Here is a 22,382-nt window from a genome sequence, read left to right as displayed (position 1 = left end):
TTTTTGGAAACAGGTCACATACAGGTATACTTCAGATGAATAATCAAAAATCTTTATTTTTTTAATGCATACATTTTTTTAAAAAAGAGACCAGTGTCACAAAGTCTGTGCATGAATCTGAACAGTTTCAAAGCTTGAGAGGCTTGGTTCTGGCATTCCACTGCAGCTCAAATCCAATGTCTGTTTCTCCAGCTGACAAATGAGAGATGATCATCTTTTACCAGTGACGATTTCACATATGTAAATGGGGAACAGAATATCCTTATCCCACCACAAGAGATCACTCTTCCACCCATCTCTAATACAGTTTGGTTGAATAAATATTTTTTTGTTTCGAAGTACAAACTAGGTGAGTTTGTTTCTCCTCCAGAGTGCAAGTCAACATCACCACACACTTCACAGTTAAAATGGTGTCCCTCCTTTGATCTGCCTGACAACCTGTTCATCTGTTGTCTCCTCTTTCTCTTTTTCACGCTCCTTGTTCCAGTCTTTAAGGCCTTCTGGTAGGGAAGTATCCTCATCCAAACTTCCTGTACCTTCAACAAATTCTTCATAAGTAGACTTTTCTGCAAATGGTCTTGGGCCAAGCAAGTCTAGCATATCACTTTTATCAAGGACTTCCTTCTCCAGTAGTCGTAGGGCAACCTGGAATAACAGTAAGTTATATCACACACATAAAATACCGAAGTTGGCTCTCTTCCTTGGAAGGGTTTGTTAAGGCAGTTTGGGACCAAATTCAGCACAGACTAAGTTTTCACAGATAAAACAGATTGCTCAGAGTTCATTTAATACATGACTTCTGCTTACAAGGGAGAAAATTGACATTTTTTCAATCCTACTTTTAAGATTTGGCGAAGTGCCACTGTTGCTGTTATTGTTGCTTCAAAACAGCAGTCTTTTGCTGCTGCCAAAAGGCTCCTGATGCAAGACATTAAGCTACAGATGAAAACAAGCATTCCCTTCCTATCAAAGCAGATGCTATGTTATAAACTAAAGAGCACCATAAAATTCCAATGCATCCAATACGGTACAAGTGCGGTTTGTAACCTCCTTGGGTCAGTAAGTATGTTCTTCAGCACAAACCACACTCAGTGATCTTTTCTGGGATGGTCATTTATTGAATCCATACAAACATGTCTTTCTGGTAGTAAGCCTATCAGGCGCCTATCCTAGAAAATGATCCTTTTGCTCGATCAGGCTTTCTGGCATGGAGGAAGAGAATATGCACCTGTACAGTCAGCTGCAGTGAGGCAGGTCGCAGAGCCAGCAGGCAGGGAAGGAAGATAGTAGAAAGATTATTTTTATCTCATGTCCAAAAGGAATTCAGGAAGAGAAGTTATACATACTTCCTTCTTAGAGAGCTTCTTTTAGTCTAATGAATCAGAATCTTGATATTTCATGTTTGGAATTTTTTTTTTTAGGTTTCATATTTGTCTAGTAAGTCTACTAAAGCCTCCTTTAATAGACAGGCTCTTCCATCCAACTTTCCAAATGAATATTGCCCATATAAGGGGAAAGGGATGTTAAATCACAGTCACAAGAACCTCAGAGATGTTCCAACACAAAAGGAGATTTCTATTTACTTACTTAAGTCTTAGGACACACTCTCAAGATTACATCAAATAGTTTTGGACCAAACTTCCTCATATACTTACACAGTCACTATTTTTAATCTATTCAGTTCAAATCAGATTCTGGCTTACCAGCTGGAATTTGGCAGCTAAAACCACTGTAATGCTCACCTTCTCCACTTCTGCTTTCTTCTCAGTCAGAAGACTTAATGTCCTCTCATAAGCAATGTTAATTAGTGATCGTACTTCTTCATCTATCAATCTGGCAGTTGCTTCACTGTAAGGTTTCTCTAGTACCATGTCTCCTTGGCGAGGGAGATCAAAGGAAATCTGCCCTACTTTTTCGTTCATACCAAACTGGACAATCTGAAGAAAAAAGAAAAAAAAATCAAACAAAAAGGAGAAACAGTAAGATTCTGGGGTGTGTTGCTGTAAAATATGGTCAACAAAACTGAAAGGAGGAAGTCATTTCAGTACGACCCAATCTTTTCCTCTAAAACCAACCCTCCGCTGAAAACAAAAGTGTACCTTAGCTAAAGTACCGTAGTTGACTTTCACATACTTCTTTTTAACGATTACATTGAAGGACACAAATACAGTCATTTAAAGGTGGTTACTTGTACTGTACATGATGCTTTGCTGCTTAAATATTAAGATATTACAGAAAAACATCTTAGACTTCATTAAGCAAACTCTTTTTCTTTACCAGAAATACAAAGATTTTTCCAATTCAAAATGCTTCCAAGGTCTAGCATATTCCACTCACCCATACAGATAAGTTAACTTGAATTAAGGATTAAAATAGAGGGTCCTGAAGATTTTGTTCTATCATATGCAAACATCACATGCTATACTTCATCCCAAGACACTCCCGATACAAAGGTGAAAATTATTCTGATCTTGCTTGACTCATTACTGAACACTGACTCCCCTGGTTGCCAAATATTGATATTTTAAGTTGCATTTTTCCTCCAGCAGAGGCAGAAATAAATTCAAACTGCTATGTATGTATTCACTACATGGGCACTATCAATTTGATGGTTACTAAAGTGGCACTTTCTCTGCTTGGCCTTGCAACATGAATATAGGTATGACAAAGAATATTGAGAATTCAAAGAAATCTCAGCATTAGAACCGAGCATCTTAACTCGTTTTCTTAAGAAAAGTTCAACACTTTTAGTTCTCTCTGGAGACAGTATGTCTGGTTAATGTGAACAAAAGTCTATACTTAAGCATTTTTTCAATTTAGAATTGAACAAGAATCACTGAAGATCCCATATAATTAACACTAACAGGATCTCATTACACACTTTCAGAACAGGGGCAACAAGAAGCACACCAGAGCCCAGCAAGTGGGTGTGAGGTAAGTGTTGTGCAGGAGAAGAGAAGCACACTCTATAACATCTCTCTTGCTTACATTTTGAGTGTCTTATGAAACAACTTTTGTATTGATGCAGGAAATGGAACACAGCACCCGTGGGCAGCACACAGCTGCACTTAGGTGAGGCATTACATTGATCAGATTTCAAATTACTCAACTACACTAGTTGATACGGTACAAACACAAACTCACTTCAGTAGCCTTAACTGACAGCAAATACTGCTTAAATACAAGGTTTTCTGAATTTAGTTACACATGTGAATCCAAATTGGGTCTTCAAACTGGACAGCTGTAAAAGTAGAATGAGATGATCAAATCTGAGCACTAAATGCCATTTTAGAAGTATACAATTTCTACACGTATTTGAATCCAATTGCAGCATGTATGTTCCTGCAGGCAGATGCAGGATAGTAATCAAAGCCTGATGCATGGATTCCCATTGCAAGACTATAATAAAATACCTGAGTCATCAGCATCTCTATACAGAACACCATAATGTTTAGTCATATAGTATTTTTTGACACTATGCTTTGGAGGGACATAACTGATCAAACTGCATCCTTTCAAAATATTAGTATTAGGTAGTAGATAAGGAAAACTACAAAAAACAAACAAACAAACCCCACAGCTCTGCACTTACCTGAGCATAAGCACTCTGGGTCACCTTCTTCAAGTCATCTTGGGCGCCAGTTGTAATTCTCCCAAAGAAGATCTGCTCCGATACACGTCCTCCCAGAGTCATGCACATTCTGTCAAGCAGTTGCTCTTTGGTATAAAGATACTGTTCTTTGGGTAAATACTGAGCATAACCCAGTCCTTTACCACGTGGAATAATAGATACCTACAATCAAAATTAACAGAATGCTAGAACTAAATAGTGTTAAAAAACATTAAGTCACACCAAATGCTTTATTTTTAATACCACAACCTATACCATACTCACCCCTGAAGTTTAATTCAGACATTATTTCCATTTACAGTTTTGCCCTCATTGTCATTTATCCTTGAGGGATAAAGCCCTGGCTAGCTCTAAACTGGCATAACAACTACTAGAATATCTGGAAAAGAAAGGTAAGACCACTGTCATATCTTTTCCAAAGGTTGTAGGGTATTTTATTAAAATCTTTATCTTATTAAAATCTTTTAATGAAAATCCACTATTCTTTTATAGAGTTATGTACTGGATTTTAGACATAGAACTTCTGCATCTTGAGTGTTCTGAACAGCTGGAGAAGTCTTCATGTTTACAAATATCTGTCCTTCAAGCAGTAAATTATCCAAGATTAATTTTAAGCTTGAAACTCAGATGAGGTTAAGAACACATCCAAGGAAAACTATGAATGTTAAAGCAAGTCTGGGAGATTGGAGTGGTTTTTCCTTTATCTTTGACTTGTCAAGCTGTTCATCCAAAAGGCAAATTAAAATTATAATCAGCCTCTAGATGATAGTTTTCATAGTTGCATTCCTGATCGGTGCTAAAAGCCCCAGAGAAAAAGCAGCTATCAAGGCAGGCAGACTCATGGGAAGATCAGGTCCCTTTCACTTTCCAAGGACATTTGTGCTACAAACCCTGTAATAGCTAAGTCAAAAACAGTTAAGAAAGCTACAAAGAGTGAACGAAAAGAGTACTCTAAAATTTACACACTTACACTCTCTTTTGCGAGATGACATATTTTAATACCCTCTCAACACTGGGGGCTAGGGAATGTGAAGAAAATAAAGATGCTGTCCATGCTTCTACTGAATTACTAGTTCATATTAGTTTCCTTTACCTTTAAGAGTGGGTCAGCGTGTTCCAAAAACCATCCTGCAACTGCATGCCCTGCCTCATGATATGCTACTGTCTTCTTCTCCTCTGGTTGCAGTACTTGAGTCTTCTTTTCCAAACCTTTATAAAATAAATTTGATTAATAGTTTCAGACATACCTTTCTCCGCTGAAATCCCTCATCTCATTTAGAAAGATGGTGAGCAATACTTAGATGCCATGTATGGAGTCTGTTGAAAAACTAAAAAAAACCCAACCAAACAACAAAAACCCACACCCCACAAAAAACCCCAACCAAACAAACCCAAAACTTGCAAATTTTAGAAATTTGTATCTTCCAGGTTTTACCATAACCTTGCTCTTGATTAGATTTTCTAGTTTCAAAGTTCTTAAGAATATTCAAATGTTTTATTTAAACATTTGCACTTTAAAAATCAAATTTCTAGATTATTCCAGGCTAACAGCAGCTAAAAGCATTGCTAAATCCAAACAGCTATTCCTCTTGCCATTTTGAAGAAATTAGAAAAGTGTCCTGATGAAGTTTCTCTCCCTACCCCTTTTCTCCATTACAGAGGTCAGAAACAGACAGGCTACTTCTTTCCTAAATCTAAAGTGAGTTTAGGAGAGGAAAAAGAACAGAGAAAGATTCAAAGTCTGGTTTTTATAGAGAAAAGGAGGTCATCTGTCATATTACAATTTTTGAGAAGTAATTTATGTGATTCACCTACCTCCAATAACTCTTTCAATTGCTTGCTCAAAATGCTTTTGGTTTATAGCATCTGAGAGATGCCTTGCAGCAATTAGCGCAGCTTCATTACAAACATTAGCAATATCAGCACCTAAAAGCAGAGAAGGCATGAATTACTTATAATTTTCAACAATTTCCTCTCAATCTAGCATAAAGATAACCTTATCTAGAATTAGATTGCTATAAATTCTCATAGAGCTTGAAAATTAAAGGTAATGCTCTCTGAAACAGTTCATTATATATAGGATAATTCTTTAAGAAATACTACAGTTACAGGCTTTAGGATTTTTCTCTTAGGTAGACAGCTACCAAATAGAACTTGTACCAGTAGAATAGTACCAGTAAAGTACTTGTTTGATATATCCTACTTTCCGTAAGTTTTCTGTCTGCAACAGACTATACTTAAGACTAGTATATATTTAGCAGAATGAATTTCCTGCATACAGATCTAGTATAGCTCAGACCTTGATGTATCTCTAGAGGATATCCTTTCACATTATTGGCTTCAATTCATCCACCTCTTGTTAACATTATTTGCAGTAATGCTATTGAGATAAATTAGTTTAAACATCATCACTGCAACTGCCAGAGATGTTGACAATTGGACCTCAGGAAACCAGTTTTATATAGACCATGAAAACAGTGAAGAATTCAACTACTGGTCAACACAGATTTTAAATGGATTAAATTAGAAGCCAGTAATGAAAGTTCTCACATCCATTCCCAAGTCAACACAAGGCTACAATACTTATTCCAGGGAGAAGTTTTTACATCCAGAAAGAGAAATACCCCTACAAAATGTGTACGCAATCTCCACAAAACTGAGGTCTTCCCTAGTATTGTTCAAAGAATCCAACAGATTTATTAAAAAGAAGAATACACACACAAGTGATAGCAATGAGAAATCTCTGGACTGCTTTTGCTAAAGACAGCAGAAACAGCCATTTGTCATCCTGATTGAGGAAGAAAACTTAAGACCCTCAGAAATATCCTACTTGCTCAAACAGCCAAAGAGAACTTCATGCTGTGCCAGTAAATAAAGTAAGAGTGTTACCCAGAAGATCGGGGCAAGAAAACCAGAAGCAATAAGGAAATACAATATCTACAGCTTATATAGTAAATGCAGAAGAATAGTGGCATTAGGAGTCACTTACCAGAAAAACCAGGTGTTAGTGATGCGAGTTTCCTTGCTAGGTTATCTTTATTTAAGACGGTGTCCAATTTCAGAGGTCTAAGGTGAACTTTGAAAATTGATGCTCTTCCTTTTATATCTGGGGGTCCTTTAAGATTAAAGAAGTATGCTTTTGCTTTTCACATATATATTCAAACTGAATGTGTGCAATGAAGTTACATATGTAAATAACTGCAGTGATTTCACTGGTATTCTACAAATGCAGAAGTTTACACTGATGCAGATAAAACTTACCAATGTAAATCTGCCTGTCAAAGCGTCCTGGTCTCATCAGAGCAGGGTCTAAAATATCTGGCCGGTTAGTACCTGCCAAAATTACTACATTTGTAGTGGTGTTAAATCCTGTTGAAGAAATGTAATAAAGAGAAAATCTATGTAAATAAAATTTGCAAGAAAGAAATAAAACAGAAATAAAAAGACTGCCTGCTTTACAGGGCCACATAAAAACTGACAGTTTAAACAACTGATTACAAAGCTGAAAATACTTCCATTTACTAGAGCAGTGTCCAGCTTTTCATAACAAGCAAAAAAAATGGCCTTGGGCTCTGCTTTGCGAAGTACTATATCAAATCCTACTTTATCTTTAAAGTGCAATAATAGATTAACTGTCCAGAAAACTGCAGAACCAGCATGGCTAGCTGTATTTTTTTTCCCCTAGACAGACAGGTCTCATGCAAATACTTTTTTTTGCCATACAACTATGACAAAGTTATCAAATACAGAATGATGGTTCTTTTTTTCTGACTGAATTTTAGAAAATCATCAGGCTGGAGCAAAATGAATCACCATTCTTCATTTTAGGAAGCAAGAAAACACACTCAATTTGTGTTTAAGCTAGAACTCAACTCTTGGTTAACAGGTCTGAACAAGCATATTAGCTCTTTGCATTATCCTTCTTTTAGAATAATTAATGATAACATTTTATAATAATTAATTTATTATGATTTAGACATTAAATACTCACCATCCATTTCTACTAGAAGCTGATTGAGGGTGTTCTCTTGTTCACTTTGTCCTCCAAAGTTCCCCCTTCCTCTCTTCCTTCCTACTGCATCTATTTCATCAATGAAGAGAATGCACGGGGCGTTTTTACGAGCAAGAGCAAATAAGTCTCTAACCTTAGCAGGAGAAGAGAATATGTATCAGTTTAGTTTGTAATTGCTGAAAGTTTGGGGGTGGGTTGGAGGGGAAGCAGTACCTGAGTTACAGTACCCCTGTGATTGAGTATGGTTGTTAACAAGTGTTCAAAGCCCCCAGCCAGCTCTCAAGGCAATAGCAAGTTACACCGTAGCCGCTTCTCAGTCCGTAAATTGAGAACATTAAACAACTTAAAAGACTCAAAAAATAACGACTTCTCCTGAATAACTGAAATGTTTCTTCAACTTCAGCTTTAAAAGCCTCCAAACCTCAGAGATTTAAAACAAGATTTCTCCTTTAAGCTCTTTAATGCACAGTATTACAAGCAAAACTGAAATATGAACAGGCATGCTACCACACAGTAGTTCTTCAGGAAAACTTTAAAATATTTTGTTTGGTATGCAGTTAGAACAGGGTGATGTAGCTCCTATAGTGAACTTAAGGCTTGCTTACAAGTGCTTACCACTATACTCTAACAGCATGCTGTTATAAATCTTGACTCTTAGCCATCCTGTCTGTTACATGGGCTAGCAAAACTGAATTCACCTCCAAATACGTATTTGGAAGTTAAATTTCTAGACTTCTAGAAGTCTGGAAAGAAATGGCCAAGACAACAAGCAAATAGCTGAAATTTGTTTTGGACTTTCAGACTTTAAATAAAGTATTACCCATCAAATTCTACTGTAGTAGCTACAGCACAATGGGGTTGGCATTAAGATGTAATGTTATAATGTTACTCTGCTTACAGATATATGTCAAGGACCTCATTAAAACCAGTTCAACAAGTTAACAGATCTACAACTGAGGAATCAAACTGGAGCAAACAGGAAATGAAAGATTATGGAAGAATTTTGACCCGAGTAGGAATTACATGCAACTCAGCTTTACTACTTTGTATGTTAGAGATGTGATTAGGAAAGTCTTCTCTGACAACAAACAACGTACAGAAAAGGTGAAGAGATGAGAATTTTGGACAGTAGGCTCTACTACAGGAAGTCACCCTGATTTATAAAAGCTGTCTTTGAAAAAAGTACAACGAATAAAGCATGAAGGAATGTGATAAACAAGGAGAAGGTGTCAGATGCTTAAAGTGAACTATATTTTGATTGGAAAGAGACAGAGATCCAGAAATATACAACTATTTTTCAGATGGAACAGAAATAAAAAATACCATAACGCATATACACACAAAAAAATTAAAGAAATATCAAAGAAACCAAGACTACATAAACAGTCTTAATGCTAGCATATCATAATTTATAAATCAATTTAGCATCAACTTTCCTCAATCATAGAAAACAAAACTAAAACACTCTCTCATGTTGTTTTCTATAGGCATCAGAAAGTATCGATTATGTTGAAACCTGGATTCATAGTCAAAGCAGCAACTGTTACACCAACAGACTACTCAGTAGTAAAGGCTGATAATTATCTGCATTGGCCAGCAGAGAAAGCTTAAGTCACTTTGCTTTGGGGCATTTCAGGTATGTATAGACAACAAATGACAATACAGTTCGAGTACCATTGTTATTTCAGGATATCCAATACTTTCCCACTCATCTTGCATATATGAGCATTATCTCCATACTCCCTGGCTTTCTAACAGTCCCTTTTTCCAGTCCCTATCTATGTTTTTTTTACCATGTTAGCCATTTTCTGCATCTATTTCCCCACTCTGTCTACACCCTCTCCCCTCCATAGCAGCTCCTTTTGCAAATTTCCTTACACATTTCCAGTCTCTCTCTGCATCTTCATTGAAGTTTCCACTCCCAACTAGCTTCTGCTTTTAACTTTCTGAGCAGCTCCCATTATTCCCAGTTCCAAGCTCTGTGCCTACCTGCATGTGTCCCCCACTCACCTTCTCAGAAAACGCAAAATTACCTGGCTTCACTTAACTTTTCCCACTTATGTTGCTGGAAGAAGTCCAGCAAAAGACCATCAAAGGAGACCCAGTCTTGGAAGAGGCATATGCATGCATAGCTGTAACAAACTACAGGGCCCAATCTTGGAAGGTTTATCTGTCAACCTCTAACACATCTAGACATGCAAAAATTGCAGTTTTTCAGGGCTCTACAGAACTTAGTCACGATGTTCCTGTAAATTTTCACAGGCCATAAACACATATATCTGGTAAAAGCCGCTCACTGTCAAATTTCAAATTCAGATCAAGACCCTAGAGCATTTCCATTTCATGAGTAAAAGTATGCTTTCTTAAGTTTGTTCACAGAATTTGCGGCAAACAAATCTTAGTTTTCCAATAGTGTGACCCCTTGCAGGGTACTTTTTAAGGCTTAAGACCAGATGGTTGGAGTCCGGTAAAGGTAAGAGCTATTGGAAATGGAGTACAAATTTTGGACATTATGAGGAACCTTACTCTTTTTGTGTGTTACCTGTTTAATTTGTAAAATATTATCAGTAACTTGTTTATAGACTATTTTCCAGCAGATTTAAGTGGTCTTTCTTCCAAGACAGAAGATAGATTTAAAACTGAACATTTGAAATTTAGTTGTAATGAAAGAATAGTTAAACAAAAATGGATGTATAGGAACAGTGCTAACTCCCTCCACTTAGTATGTTTTTAATGATCTATTTTATGATAGTTAAGAAAAAAAAGGCACAAAGACACAGATATATGTGCTCATTTAAATCGCCTGATCTCCAGAAATCAGTCATTAGCACCATGACTCTCAGACTTCTGTTTCAAGCAGAAGCTCATTTATGTGTCCCAGACAACTATTTACATCTAAGAGTTTCACACCACAAAGAGAATAATATACCTCAAAGAAACAGGAACTACTTAGAGGAGGAGAAGACATTCCCACAGCGGTAGGTAAATGAGCTACATATTTCTGACCCAGCTAGTAAATTTACTTCAGAACACAACTTGGAGAGTTCAGTTCTGGTTTTTTAACATCCCGCAAAGAAGTAAAACCTTAAGGTCCTGATAGCCTGCAACCAGATACTGAACTGTATTAGTTCCTCTTATGAAAGGTACATCTATAATTCTTGTGTTTAGACAAGCACCTGGCATCACTTGTAAGTAATATACACATACGAAAGAACTTCAGCTACAAACCGTTTGTCTCCCAAACTTGACAAGTGTCCTTTCAACAACCAATACTGAAACAAAAGAGCATGGCCAAAGACTTACTCGAGCTGGACCCACACCAACAAACATCTCTAAGAACTCAGAGCCGTTGACTGTGATAAATGGTACATTAGCTTCTCCAGCTGTAGCTTTAGCTAAAAGCGTTTTCCCAGTACCTGGAGGACCTGTCAAAATTGCCCCCTGCAAGACAAAACAGGTATATTTTCCTCATGAAGAAAACATAATATAAAGCTATGAAGTATCTTACTTAAAAGTTCTACTTGTTATGATGTTGAGTCCACTGGGTCTTCTTCCATCACAGTCAAAATTGTGCAAGGAAACAAACTGAAGATTCACATCTCATTTGAACCAGCAAAAGGGAAAAAAATAGCTAAAACACTACCATGCTGTCTTACATTTATAGGAACAGTTTTTCCTTTGACAAAAAAAAAAAAAAGGTATTTCATCAAATGGGCTCCCATGACAACACAGCCAAACAATTCTACAACAGTTATATACAACAGGGATGGCACACATGCACACCACACATCATTTCCGACCCATGTGAAAAGACGAAGTGTTCCACAAGGCAAATCTCTTGGCACCACAGTTACACTGTTGGCACTTAATGTCTGTTTTTTTTGTCTGACTGGGAGAAGAAAAAAGCTGGAAAGCATTACATATGTAAATATTCCTAGTCCAATTCAGAATACTGAAGATTACCATAAGAATAAAGTCTTTATCTGCTAAGTCATCATTTCCTTACCTTTGGAATTTTTGCTCCCAGATCCTCATATTGTTTGGGATTTTTCAGAAAGTTAACAAACTCCATTATCTCTAATTTGGCCTCTTCACAGCCAGCTACATCTTTGAATTTAACGTCTATTTCATCCTTAAGGACTTTGGCTGTGGTTTCACCCACACTGAAGAGTCCACCCATTCCACGTCCTGCTCGACCCAAGCCTGCAGGACCTCTTCTTAATGTGTACAGTAAAGAACCAATAATCAGGATTGTGGGCAGCAAACTCAGAAGAAATGATCTGTGGAGAAAAACCAAACAAAGCAGAAAAACCACATATGTTACAAAAATCCATTACTGCATATAACATGTACAAAATGGTGGTTCTACCATAAGCAATCTCGAACCAATTCAGGACAAATACTCTATTATTGTAATGTTTACATTTTTGCAAGTTGTTCAGATTGGGAAGTAACCAAAATAAATTTGAGAACAGAAGAAGGATTTTGAATTACAGAAGTCAAACAGTCCAAAAACCTCTTATAACTACAATTAAAGAAAGCATTAGAATAAAGTTTTTCATTGTCCGTCCTCTCTTCCTCACAACTCTGGGAAAATGTAAATTAATAATCTTAGAGGTAACACATTTCTACACTTGATGTTTAACAAGTGACAGCTTTGGGGTTTGTTTTGTTATTTTTGTATTTGTTTTTAAACCAAACACATAATCAAGTGACGTTGATCAATTTTAGAGAAGAAAACTGCATTACCTAGTAAGCAAAAGTAGCTCATTTTCTGTGCCCTTCAAAGGTAAATTCACAGGAGTAGTTATGCAAATGGTTATATTGTCAAAATAAGTTGTATAAGGTAGCATATAATCAGTGTATGCTACACCTTCAGGCAGAAATTTCTCTCCAAAACATAATCTTGCTCTTATTCCCTTAGGTCTTTCTCCATTTTCTTCTTCTTTCAATGTCTCTGTCTCCATTCCCAATGGCTATTGGGTTTGTTGTTTGTCGGTTGTTTTTATTACACATTGCCCATTATCCTTCACTGTCTGTCCTCCACCTTTCTAGCATAGCTCTGCACAGGCCAAAAATGCTCATACTAACATAGCCCTCATTATCACAGTATCTGAGCACTGTACAGATTTGCCCATGGTAAGACCTTCAAGGAGATTCTGTCAAAACTCAGCAAAGCCAAAATGCTGAAAAGAAATACCATACGTGAACACAGGATTTCCAGGCTTTACTGATACCCCACATTTCTGAGATGAAGAGAAAAAGAAGGATTTTCCCCTATCCTATGCTATTCAGCAGATTCTGATCCAGCAGGGAACAGCAATACCCTGATCACATAGCTGTTGTTCTCTCCTGCTTCCTGTGGCATTTCTGGGACAGAGCAAGAAGTTACAGGCAATGTATTCTATGAAGAACAGACACTGAGGAGGAAAGGGCCAGTGAGACTGTGGTCAGAAAGAGGGGTTCAGCAAGTAAGAGATGTGAGTGAGGTTGAAGATGACACGGTCTGTTGTGAGAAGCCTCAAGCTGACATGCAGCCTGTTTGCACAAGCACCATGTCGCCCTGTCCACTTGTTTTTTTTTTCCAGATTTGTTTAAATAAAGGCTCTCAACAGGTTTGTTTATGGACCATCCTTAAGAACATGCCTCATTAGACACAAACAGAGAAATGAAGCAGAGACAGCTTGTAGAAAAACATGGAGCAGAAAACTTTTATCTGAAGTTGCAGGATGGTCAAGTTCAGACTACCATTTTTCCTGCTGCCACCAAGACCAACAGGCAGCAGCAGCTAGGTAAAACACACTGCAGAAATAAACAAAACTTTCCCCTCAATCCCCAAAAAATGTACCATACACCACAGTATCAAGGCAGCAAATGAGCTTTTTTTCCATTAGTAATATGAGCTATTACACCCAAAGCTGAATTTCCCGATGGTACTAAACCTATTCACAGACAGCAGCAGGAGTCACTTTCAAACTGCTGACTTGGATCAAAAAGAAATCAGTTCTTGGGATAAAAGATTACATTTGTCTTCTAAGTCATTCAGAAGACCACATCTGGTCTCTTCTAAAGCCCAGGTCACTAAGACTCAGCTATGGAAGACTAATACAAAGAATACAGATCTAGTATTGGAACCTTTATTCCCTACTGGGGGAGCAGCAATGCCATAAATCCAATGGCAGTACCATTTTTCCTAACCAATTTAGAGATTTAAAGCAAGATGCATTTTCCAGCTCCTACTAACAGGCAGGCTAGTGTGATTTACTTAATTACCAGTCTCTTGCCTTTTTGCAAGGCTGCAGGACTTGACTTCTGCTGAGTTTACGGGCAGAAACTGGTGCCTGCCATCTTTGTCAATATGCTATAGTTCTATGCCATATTTTGACCATCCAAAAATCTGTGTGAGTGCCATCTCTGGAGCTTTACAGCTGTGCCTGGCTGACTTCTGCTCTAGTCTAAGTAACTTGGAGGAAGGGCTAAAATGAAGAAAGGACTAATTGTAAACAAAAACATTTATGTAATAAGAAGCTATATTTAGGGTAAGAGGATATGGATTTCTACATAGACAAAGTACTGACCAGCTCCTCTTACAGTTAACATTCAAAAATAAAACCAAGATGATTGTTATTCTGATCGTACTGCCACCTAGTGAAGCATAAGCTGCATGTCTTACAAATCTACTCTACTGTAAACACAACCATTTTTTGATTGAGACTTTTTTTAAAGCAACTTCTTACCCATCACTCTCTGATGAGTAGACTACAGGCAATCTGTTCTCCACTTCTATTCCCAGATCTTGCTGGACAGTTTCAAGATTCCGTTCAAAAGTGTCCACACTACCAATATTAAACCAGACGTACTGCTATAAAAAAAAAAAGAGATCACCACAAAGTGCCCTATCTTATTTCAACTTCATTACAAGCCATCTTCTTCTAACACATACAATTCAGACTAAAACAGTTTTAAGTTATCTTGTAAAGTGTGCAACTGATGTAAGATGCACCTAAGAAATCTAAGGCCTACCAACCTAAATATACTGTATCTGTCCTTGTTTCTACAGACATCATACACCCAATGGTTTTGGGGCAATTTAAATAGAATGAAATCCTGGCATTTTCTCCAGGAACAAATGAAAGGAGAGTAGGTAAACAGATCTTTATAAGGGAGCTATGCAGCCAGAATACAGAGCACTGAACCAGCAAACACAGCAGCCATAGAACTTACTGTTTCACCTGAAGGTCACAGCTTTTCTGGTTAAGGAAAACAATTCTCTAGTTTTGGAGTCCATGCTAGCTTTAAATAAGCTCTCTTCATAAAAGACAGCATGGACTTATATAATACACCAGAAAAAAAATCCAGACATTACTTTTAAACAGTGTTGAGATTTGCTTTTTCAAGAAAATCTCCCCTTTTGCATCATGACCTGCCTGACTTGCCTCTACTTACCCTAATACTGAAAAAGAAAAAAAAAAAAAAAGTGTAGTCCTCAGTATTAACTGATTGAGAAACTAAGGCGACTGGTGGTATGTGGGCTAAAGAGTAGGTATATAAGTCACACTGAAATCCATCGATGAAGTAATTGTTGCAGATTTAACTTTATCCCAGAGGGACTTGCAGACCTTGTTTCAGAAAGTCTGTTAAAAAACTCTACCACCCAGGAAGAGGTAACCTGAAAAAGCTGCTCTCTTGTTTTTCAAATAACTAGCTAAAAGCAGTCTACAAAAGAAAAAATCCAGAAGTACATATGGTTAAGTCTGGGGTTTTCTTGAGCAGATGTAAAACAGCAGTTAGAAATACAGAACCTTCAGTAATTTTTCATTCTTCCTGTTTGGGTATTTGTAATGGTGCTGGAAAGGACCTACTTGCCATAGCTTTATAACACATGTGGCAAAGCAACTGATAGAGTGAAGTGAAAAACACACAATGTTTTGTGCCTTACTGTTACATTATCCTACATTTTTTAAATTAAGAGATTATTAATGCTCCAGACCAAAGTTTTCTGCATCAAACTTTAGGTAAAAAGATTTAACTGTGTATAATGTCTCATGTATATGTACTAAAAGTGTTTACCCATTCATGAGGAGACTTTCCTGAAACAAAGATCACTCTCACAAAGCGCTTGTTCACCACTTCAAGTCTGTCCACCTGCAGGAGGAAAGAACAAAACTTGTCATGTGTTGGCGTGTACAGTCACTGCACTTCCATCACAGCTAACAGCTACGCATACCAAATATGAACCCATTCTAATTTCCAGTAATGAGAATAAAACCTACACTGCAGATCAGGATGCTTCCACAATCCATTTTGCCATTACAAATGACACGAAGAATCATGTATGTAACCAGTAAGCAAGGAATATTTGCACATTAAAATTTAGGTTGAAAGGATGACCTCATCCTTTTTCCTTCTCAAGGAAAAAAAAAACAATGCACACCCCAGCTCAAATCACAGGTACAGTGAAATAGTTAAATAATACTTAACTATTCCAATGGTCAAACACCAAAAGCAATAGACTACACAACTCCAAATTCTTGTAGCAGCTTTCAAAACAAACCAAACCAAACTGAACAGAATGAGGGAAAACTTAACTTGTTTTTACAATTATTTTCCCTAATATAAAAAGGCTTCCTGTGCTACCATATGAAACATAGTAACTTCAAGTAGATAAAGAAGAATTTAGTTCAGGTACTAGTTACCATATAAACTAAAATCAAGAACTGAGCTGCAGGTTTGCAGATATATACTATTAAGCTTTTTTTTAATATAAGACGTTTCAAATGGTTACCTTAATGATTTTGACAGATTATTTTCACAAGAGAAATTGCATTTCTTCCCATTTTTTCTTCCTCTTTCCATAAAATAACTGTTTTCAGCATATTTAAAGAATTTAAACCTAGCAATGGTTTTACAAGTTGGGCCTGAACTGTACACAGGCTACTAAGTTTTCTTCCCTGAACTCACTTCATGTGGACACTTCTGGCAGAACTGAAGCAAAACATGAGCTAAGGAGCTACTCCAGATCTAGCCTGACTTAATGCAAAACTACCTGAACATCCTTGATTTGAAAAATCACATAATCCCAATAATGCTGATGTCTTCTCCCCATTAACTGGCCACCACTATGGCAACCAGCAGCACTTGAGAGCTACATATTTAGTTTATCTGAATATCCAGACTACATCTTAAAAAGGCCCAAGAGACCTGGTTTTGTGCAATCACCCACTTTTACAACGCTTTTCTGCAACAAGGGTTCAGCCTTCGTTCACTGTAACAGCTAAACCAATCTTTTTGCTGAGCTAGTGTCTTACTGCTTTACCACAAATATAATCAGTAAGTTGGTTTTTTTTTTCCCCACAAGATGTACATAGAATTGTCATGAACAAAACTGTAAGACACAGTCTAGGCAGAAGTTAAGAAGTGTACAGCACAGCTCTGCATCAATCAGTAAGACAAAGAAAGGTTGGTGAACTACTAAATAGGTTGTTTCCTAAGTATTCAAGGGCTAGAAAGCATGCTGTTAATGCAAAATCCCAGGTCTGAAAACTGGAGGAGGAAGTTTTACTAATCTGCAGGTGAAGCTACAAACAGGGAGGTAAGAGAGCCAAGAACTAGTGGCTCCTGAACTGGAAAAGGTCTGTGTAAGATGCTTGATCTGAACTTCAGGGCATCATCAACCTATTACTGCAAGTGTGGAAAGCTGCCGAGTTCTACAAGAGAGATAGGACACTGATGGTAAAATCGACTGATCCAGTAGTGGCTCCAGGTGGGAAAGAAAGTAGAAATGAGAGGAGAAAATAAATAAAGAAGGCTATTTTAAAACAATTATGCCAATTTACTGTCCTTGGGATTCTTCAATTCCCCACCCTCACCTTTCTGTTCACACTGCTGCTCCTCAGATTCCCTGTGGAACTGATTTAAGGCATGAAACAAGCAGGACTTTTTTCTTTTTTTTTTGGGGGGGGGCAGGAGGTGGGGCACTCACAGAAGTGTTTAAGGTTAGAAGTAAGTTTCTTTTGAGGGCAGCTCACGTGTCAGCATACCTGTATTGTAAGACCATATGCTGAGAGACTGTGGTTGCACTGCCTCTTCAAACTGACATCAACACGAGCTATGCAACAGAATTCTGCCCTGAACTGCCCATTCCCTCTCCTCTCAAACTGACACAAACCTTCATACAGCCATCCAGAACATCTGATCAAGGAACTGATTAAGATGAAAACCGATCCTCATTCTCTTGAACCAGTTCTCACTTCACAGGTACATGAATACAAGCGTAAGTACGGTGGCAGAAATGAGCATCTTCAGCACACTGATTTTCCATTTCAGTTCCCCTCACTACTCACCACTCCTTTAGAAAGGTAGTTATTGACAAAGTCTTTCCAGGTGATTTCTCTCCCAGGGACCCTGAAGAAGAAGTAATATACAACCATCGTCCAGAAAAAAGAACTTCCCACTACGTACATCCGGAACTCCCTGACATCCCACGGAATGTCACCCTAAGAAATGGAGACAACATGGGTTTAGTCTGTAATACAGTAAGAATTTAACAAACAGATTATAGTATGTATCTGTGGCTTCTATTCCCTGCTTTCAAGGTTACCACGGAGAATGTCAAACAAAGCTGTATTTTCTTGTATGAACATACTTCAGTAACTTCTGAGCAATTACAATATTAGTAGAAAAATATTTTGTGTGTTTTACAAATAGTAATTGAACAGTTTTGATCTATGAACTACTTGCATATATATAAAAAGTTCTGCCATTTGTTACAGGATCTTTCTCCATTCTACAACAATTTTCCCTGCCTTCAGGACTACATGGAAGACCTACAAAAATTAAAGGGAAAAAAACCCAGGAAAAACCCAGGAGCAAGGGGGAAAAAATGCCCACTAAATAAAATTAGAAAATTATTATTTATATTCTTGTGTTGCCAGAGGCTATCATCTTCATGGTACGGCTAATGGCAATAAATAAAAACTTCAAAAAGAAACTTTAACTGTTCCATTAAGGTCAGAACAGCTAACAGTAAGCTACATTTGACCAGCACTGTGTAGTCAGCAAGTTTTACAAACTGACATTCTGAAACAAAATATGAAGCCTTTAAAGGCCTGAGGCTCCACTATAAGAATACTGACTACTGGCAACCACATTCATATAGCTTAAAACTCCATTAACATTCCTCAACCGGAGTTAATTCCCCTGAAGGTATTTACAAAACTGTTATTTATGAAAGGCACTGAGTGGGGAGCCACCTAGCCACCTATTTACTATGAAATACTAGGCACAACAGGCTTAAAGAGGATTTAGACAATCAGAATATGGCCCTAAAAAGCAAGAAGTGCAAGTTTATTTCATAGAGACAAGACAGTTAGTACCATAAAGATATTTTAAAGTCAACACCTTCTGTAATCTGGTCCACCAGTTAGTATCTTCTTTCTTGCCACCTTTTTTGCCACCACTGCCACCTCCTCCACTACCAGTCCCACTAGGCTGTCGGGCACTGGCTTGCTTTGCTTCTAACAGAAATAAAACAACAGAAAATACATCTTTACATCTTATACCAATCTCATACTACTTTTTATTAGTTTTAAAATTAAATAGTTTTTCTGAAAAATTAACTAGTTTGCAATGCTACAATCATTAGAGGATGTCAGAAACTGCATTTTCCGTAGAAAAACACATACATAGTTGATTAACTGACAGAGACATCTATGTCATACAGTTATGATCAGAAGAGACATCTGGTAATTGTATAACTGATGACACTTAGGCACCAAGACCTGAAAAATGTCCCAAAAGCAAAATAAACCTGTTAGGGAAACTGCATGAAATTTATTTATACTGCACTGATCCAACACACATACAAGGTTATTCTCAGTGTTTTGTTTGGGGTTGGGAGGGTGGGATTGGTGGAGTTTTTCTTCAGGTTTGGGAGAGGTGTGGGTGGGTTGGGTTTCCTTCTTTGTTTTGTTGGGGTTTGTTTGTTTGTTTTAAAAAAACACTACAAGCTCTAAGTAACATTTCCTTCTCTCATAATTCACCCCTTCAGTCATACTATGGTGCTCTTAAAGTTCAGGGTTTATTGGTACTACAGGCTAGCATCCTTCCTAGAGACAAGCAGAGTACAGTAACAGCCAGCTACAGCTGAGGAGTCCTGGTTTAGTGGGACAGAATCTTAAAGTCTGTTTTCTGGTGAGGAAAACCGTGATTTTGTAAGGACTATTTCATGGGAACAAAGTTGATAAAAACTGTGTTACAGGTTTCAGCTAACAGTGGTATGCAGGTTGCCATAGTGCTCAAGATCTTCAAGGTCTTGAGATAAACAGATGCAAAGGCTGGGGGAACGGAAACCCAGGGGAGTCAACCCCAAAGTGACCCCAGGCTGACCAACTGATACTATTTCCTAACCCTGAGGCCTACTCCCCTACTCCCCTACTGGCTGAGCGTAGCTCAGTGTACTTTATATAACTGTTATTAATATTAGTTTATTACCGTTTTATTAAATATGTATCTATTTCAACCCATGAATCTCCTTTCCTTTTCCTGACCCCACTCCCTGGGTGGGAAAGAGGCAAAACCCAAACCTACAATGTTATGCTAAAATCTAATCTAATCAATACACATTCCACAAACAAGAACTGAAATCAAGCAGCTTTTTGTACCTTTTGTTTCTGCAGCTGCATCTTTAGTTCCATTAGCTTTCTTCCCATTGGGAAAATATTTTTCAAATCCTATTAAGAAAGAGTTAAAGAGTTCATAACATTTTCTTTAGTTTACGATTCTGTCATTACACATGAGTAGACACAAGCTGAACATATTCAACAGCAAAGCAGCTAGTAACATATAGACTGCAAAAGTGGTTTTGTTCTTGTCTTTTTGTTTAAGAGGTTCCCATAAATAAATCTACTACTGCTGACAAGAAAATACCAAATGTATTTAATAACCTACAGAAAGGCTATCCTTTAAACCAGAGATAGACAAGTGTGGCTCCACAGAAAACTGCATTGTATAGTGTGAAGTTGAACAAACTGCAGTCATTCTTCCTAAAAGAAGAATTTTTTTCTCCTAAAAATCCCATAAATCAATGTTCTATCTCATGATTAATGGCTGGTTAGTACAAGAACTTACTTCCCCACAGACAACAAACCTAAATGGCACACAAGTGCAGTCCTCAGCAAGGAATGCAGTCTGCTTCACTTCACTGATCAAAGTTATAGTCACCTTTGGGAGGCTGAGAGAAAAGCCTTCTGCAGGCAGCAATTACGCTCGCCAATACAGTACTTCTGTCAGTAGTAACGCCAGAGGTAACGTTTTCACGGAGCTGAAAGATAAATATAAAACAACAAGAAGGTGCTATAAAAATCTTCAAGCTTTCTAGTAGTCTTGTAAAGTAATACCTGACTTGTTGCAGTTCAACAAACTTTACAACAGACTTCAGAGTAACTGCTCTTAACCAGAGCATAAGATAACGGTGGAAAAGGAAAAGTCAATCAAACGGGAAAATTCTACAGCAAGGAAGTTTTTATAGTATTTGTTAAGAGGGGAGTTTCATCTTAAATACAAACAACTTTCTTTATTAAAAGAGAAAAATCAAGCAGGAAACATTACAGGCTGTGAACATTAAATACTGGCACACTGATTCTGTGGGAAATACTTCATAATACCAGCTGAATGACACTTAAGAGCAATACTGTGATTGTACAAGCATGATTCACACAGTACAGTTTTGTTAAAGGACTGCAAATTTTTCTAAATAGTTAAGAACCTGTAACTTCTGAATATGAAAGATCTGCTTCAATCCAAGAGAAAGGGATATTACACCCAGCTAAGAAACTGACACAGAGGAAGAACACCAGTTCAAAAAGCAGACCTAAACCCCTGCCACAGGTAAAGATCCAGTTATAAAAACACAACAAACCCAAGTCTATCACACCTTGTTCCAAGACTAATTGCTTACTGTTATTCACCATTTAAATGCAACGAAGGAAATATAAATATTTAATATGACTAATTCTTAAGAAAACTTTTGGTATCATAACTGAATACTTAGAGTAAACTGCAATTTTATTACACAGAAATCAAACCTCCTTTCTTAAAGAAGGACATGTTATAGATAAAATCCCAACTTAACCCTTCCTAAGCTTTCCCAGCACATCTAAGACAAAAAATGTCATATCAAGATTTCCCCCAGGCTGACTTTCCTTCTCCCTCCATTTCCATTCTGCCTCATAGAGGCACTGAGTCTCTCCTTCTGTTCCTTTTTGATTAGACGTTATTTACCCTAAGAGTCAGAGGAAGAAAAAAAAAAATCCAGAAGACAACAGGTCCTAGAAACATGACTCAAGGCATCCATGCAAGACAGGACTAACACCTCTAGGACCAGCCATTATTTTGTGCCCCCACATGCCTTTTGAATAAAGTCTGACACTAAAAATCCAAGAGGATATTTTACTGATAATGAAAAGCATGTGCAGCACAGACAGTTTGGAGAGCAGCTAATCTACAAAATAGTTACTAGGTCTGATACACTATGACCTCCAACAAGAGCAATTGCATCTGTGCCCCTAGAAGAAGCTTTAGGACAAGTAGGATGTGTCTGTGTGGACAATAAAATAAAAAGAGCTTGCCACAGACCAGCACATCTGTAGTTCAAATACAAACAGGTAGTGAACGTTGCAGCAACAGACGAAACTCAAAGACCTGTCCAGTATTACTGGCTTCTCTTCCGTCACTCATCTC

At 37.5% G+C, this 22,382-nt stretch overlaps 1 protein-coding gene across 1 annotated transcript; it reads right to left on the bottom strand.

Annotated features, from left to right (window-relative positions):
• On the bottom strand, nucleotides 1–22,382 carry AFG3L2 (AFG3-like AAA ATPase 2; the record flags this gene model as incomplete). Its single annotated transcript, XM_010183926.1, has 17 exons — nucleotides 1–645; nucleotides 1,743–1,937; nucleotides 3,593–3,793; nucleotides 4,725–4,840; nucleotides 5,447–5,557; nucleotides 6,621–6,746; nucleotides 6,893–7,000; nucleotides 7,623–7,776; nucleotides 10,947–11,084; nucleotides 11,650–11,923; nucleotides 14,381–14,505; nucleotides 15,714–15,788; nucleotides 17,987–18,139; nucleotides 19,044–19,159; nucleotides 20,306–20,374; nucleotides 20,865–20,964; nucleotides 22,305–22,382. Coding segments are annotated over 17 exons (2,382 nt in total), but the record flags the coding sequence as incomplete, so codon positions are not given.

The sequence above is a fragment of the Mesitornis unicolor genome, unplaced genomic scaffold (genome assembly GCF_000695765.1).
Source record: "Mesitornis unicolor isolate BGI_N332 unplaced genomic scaffold, ASM69576v1 scaffold41044, whole genome shotgun sequence".
Taxonomy (NCBI): domain Eukaryota; kingdom Metazoa; phylum Chordata; class Aves; order Mesitornithiformes; family Mesitornithidae; genus Mesitornis; species Mesitornis unicolor.
Note: the sequence above shows the minus strand (reverse complement) of the source record. Positions and strands in the feature narration are given on the sequence as shown.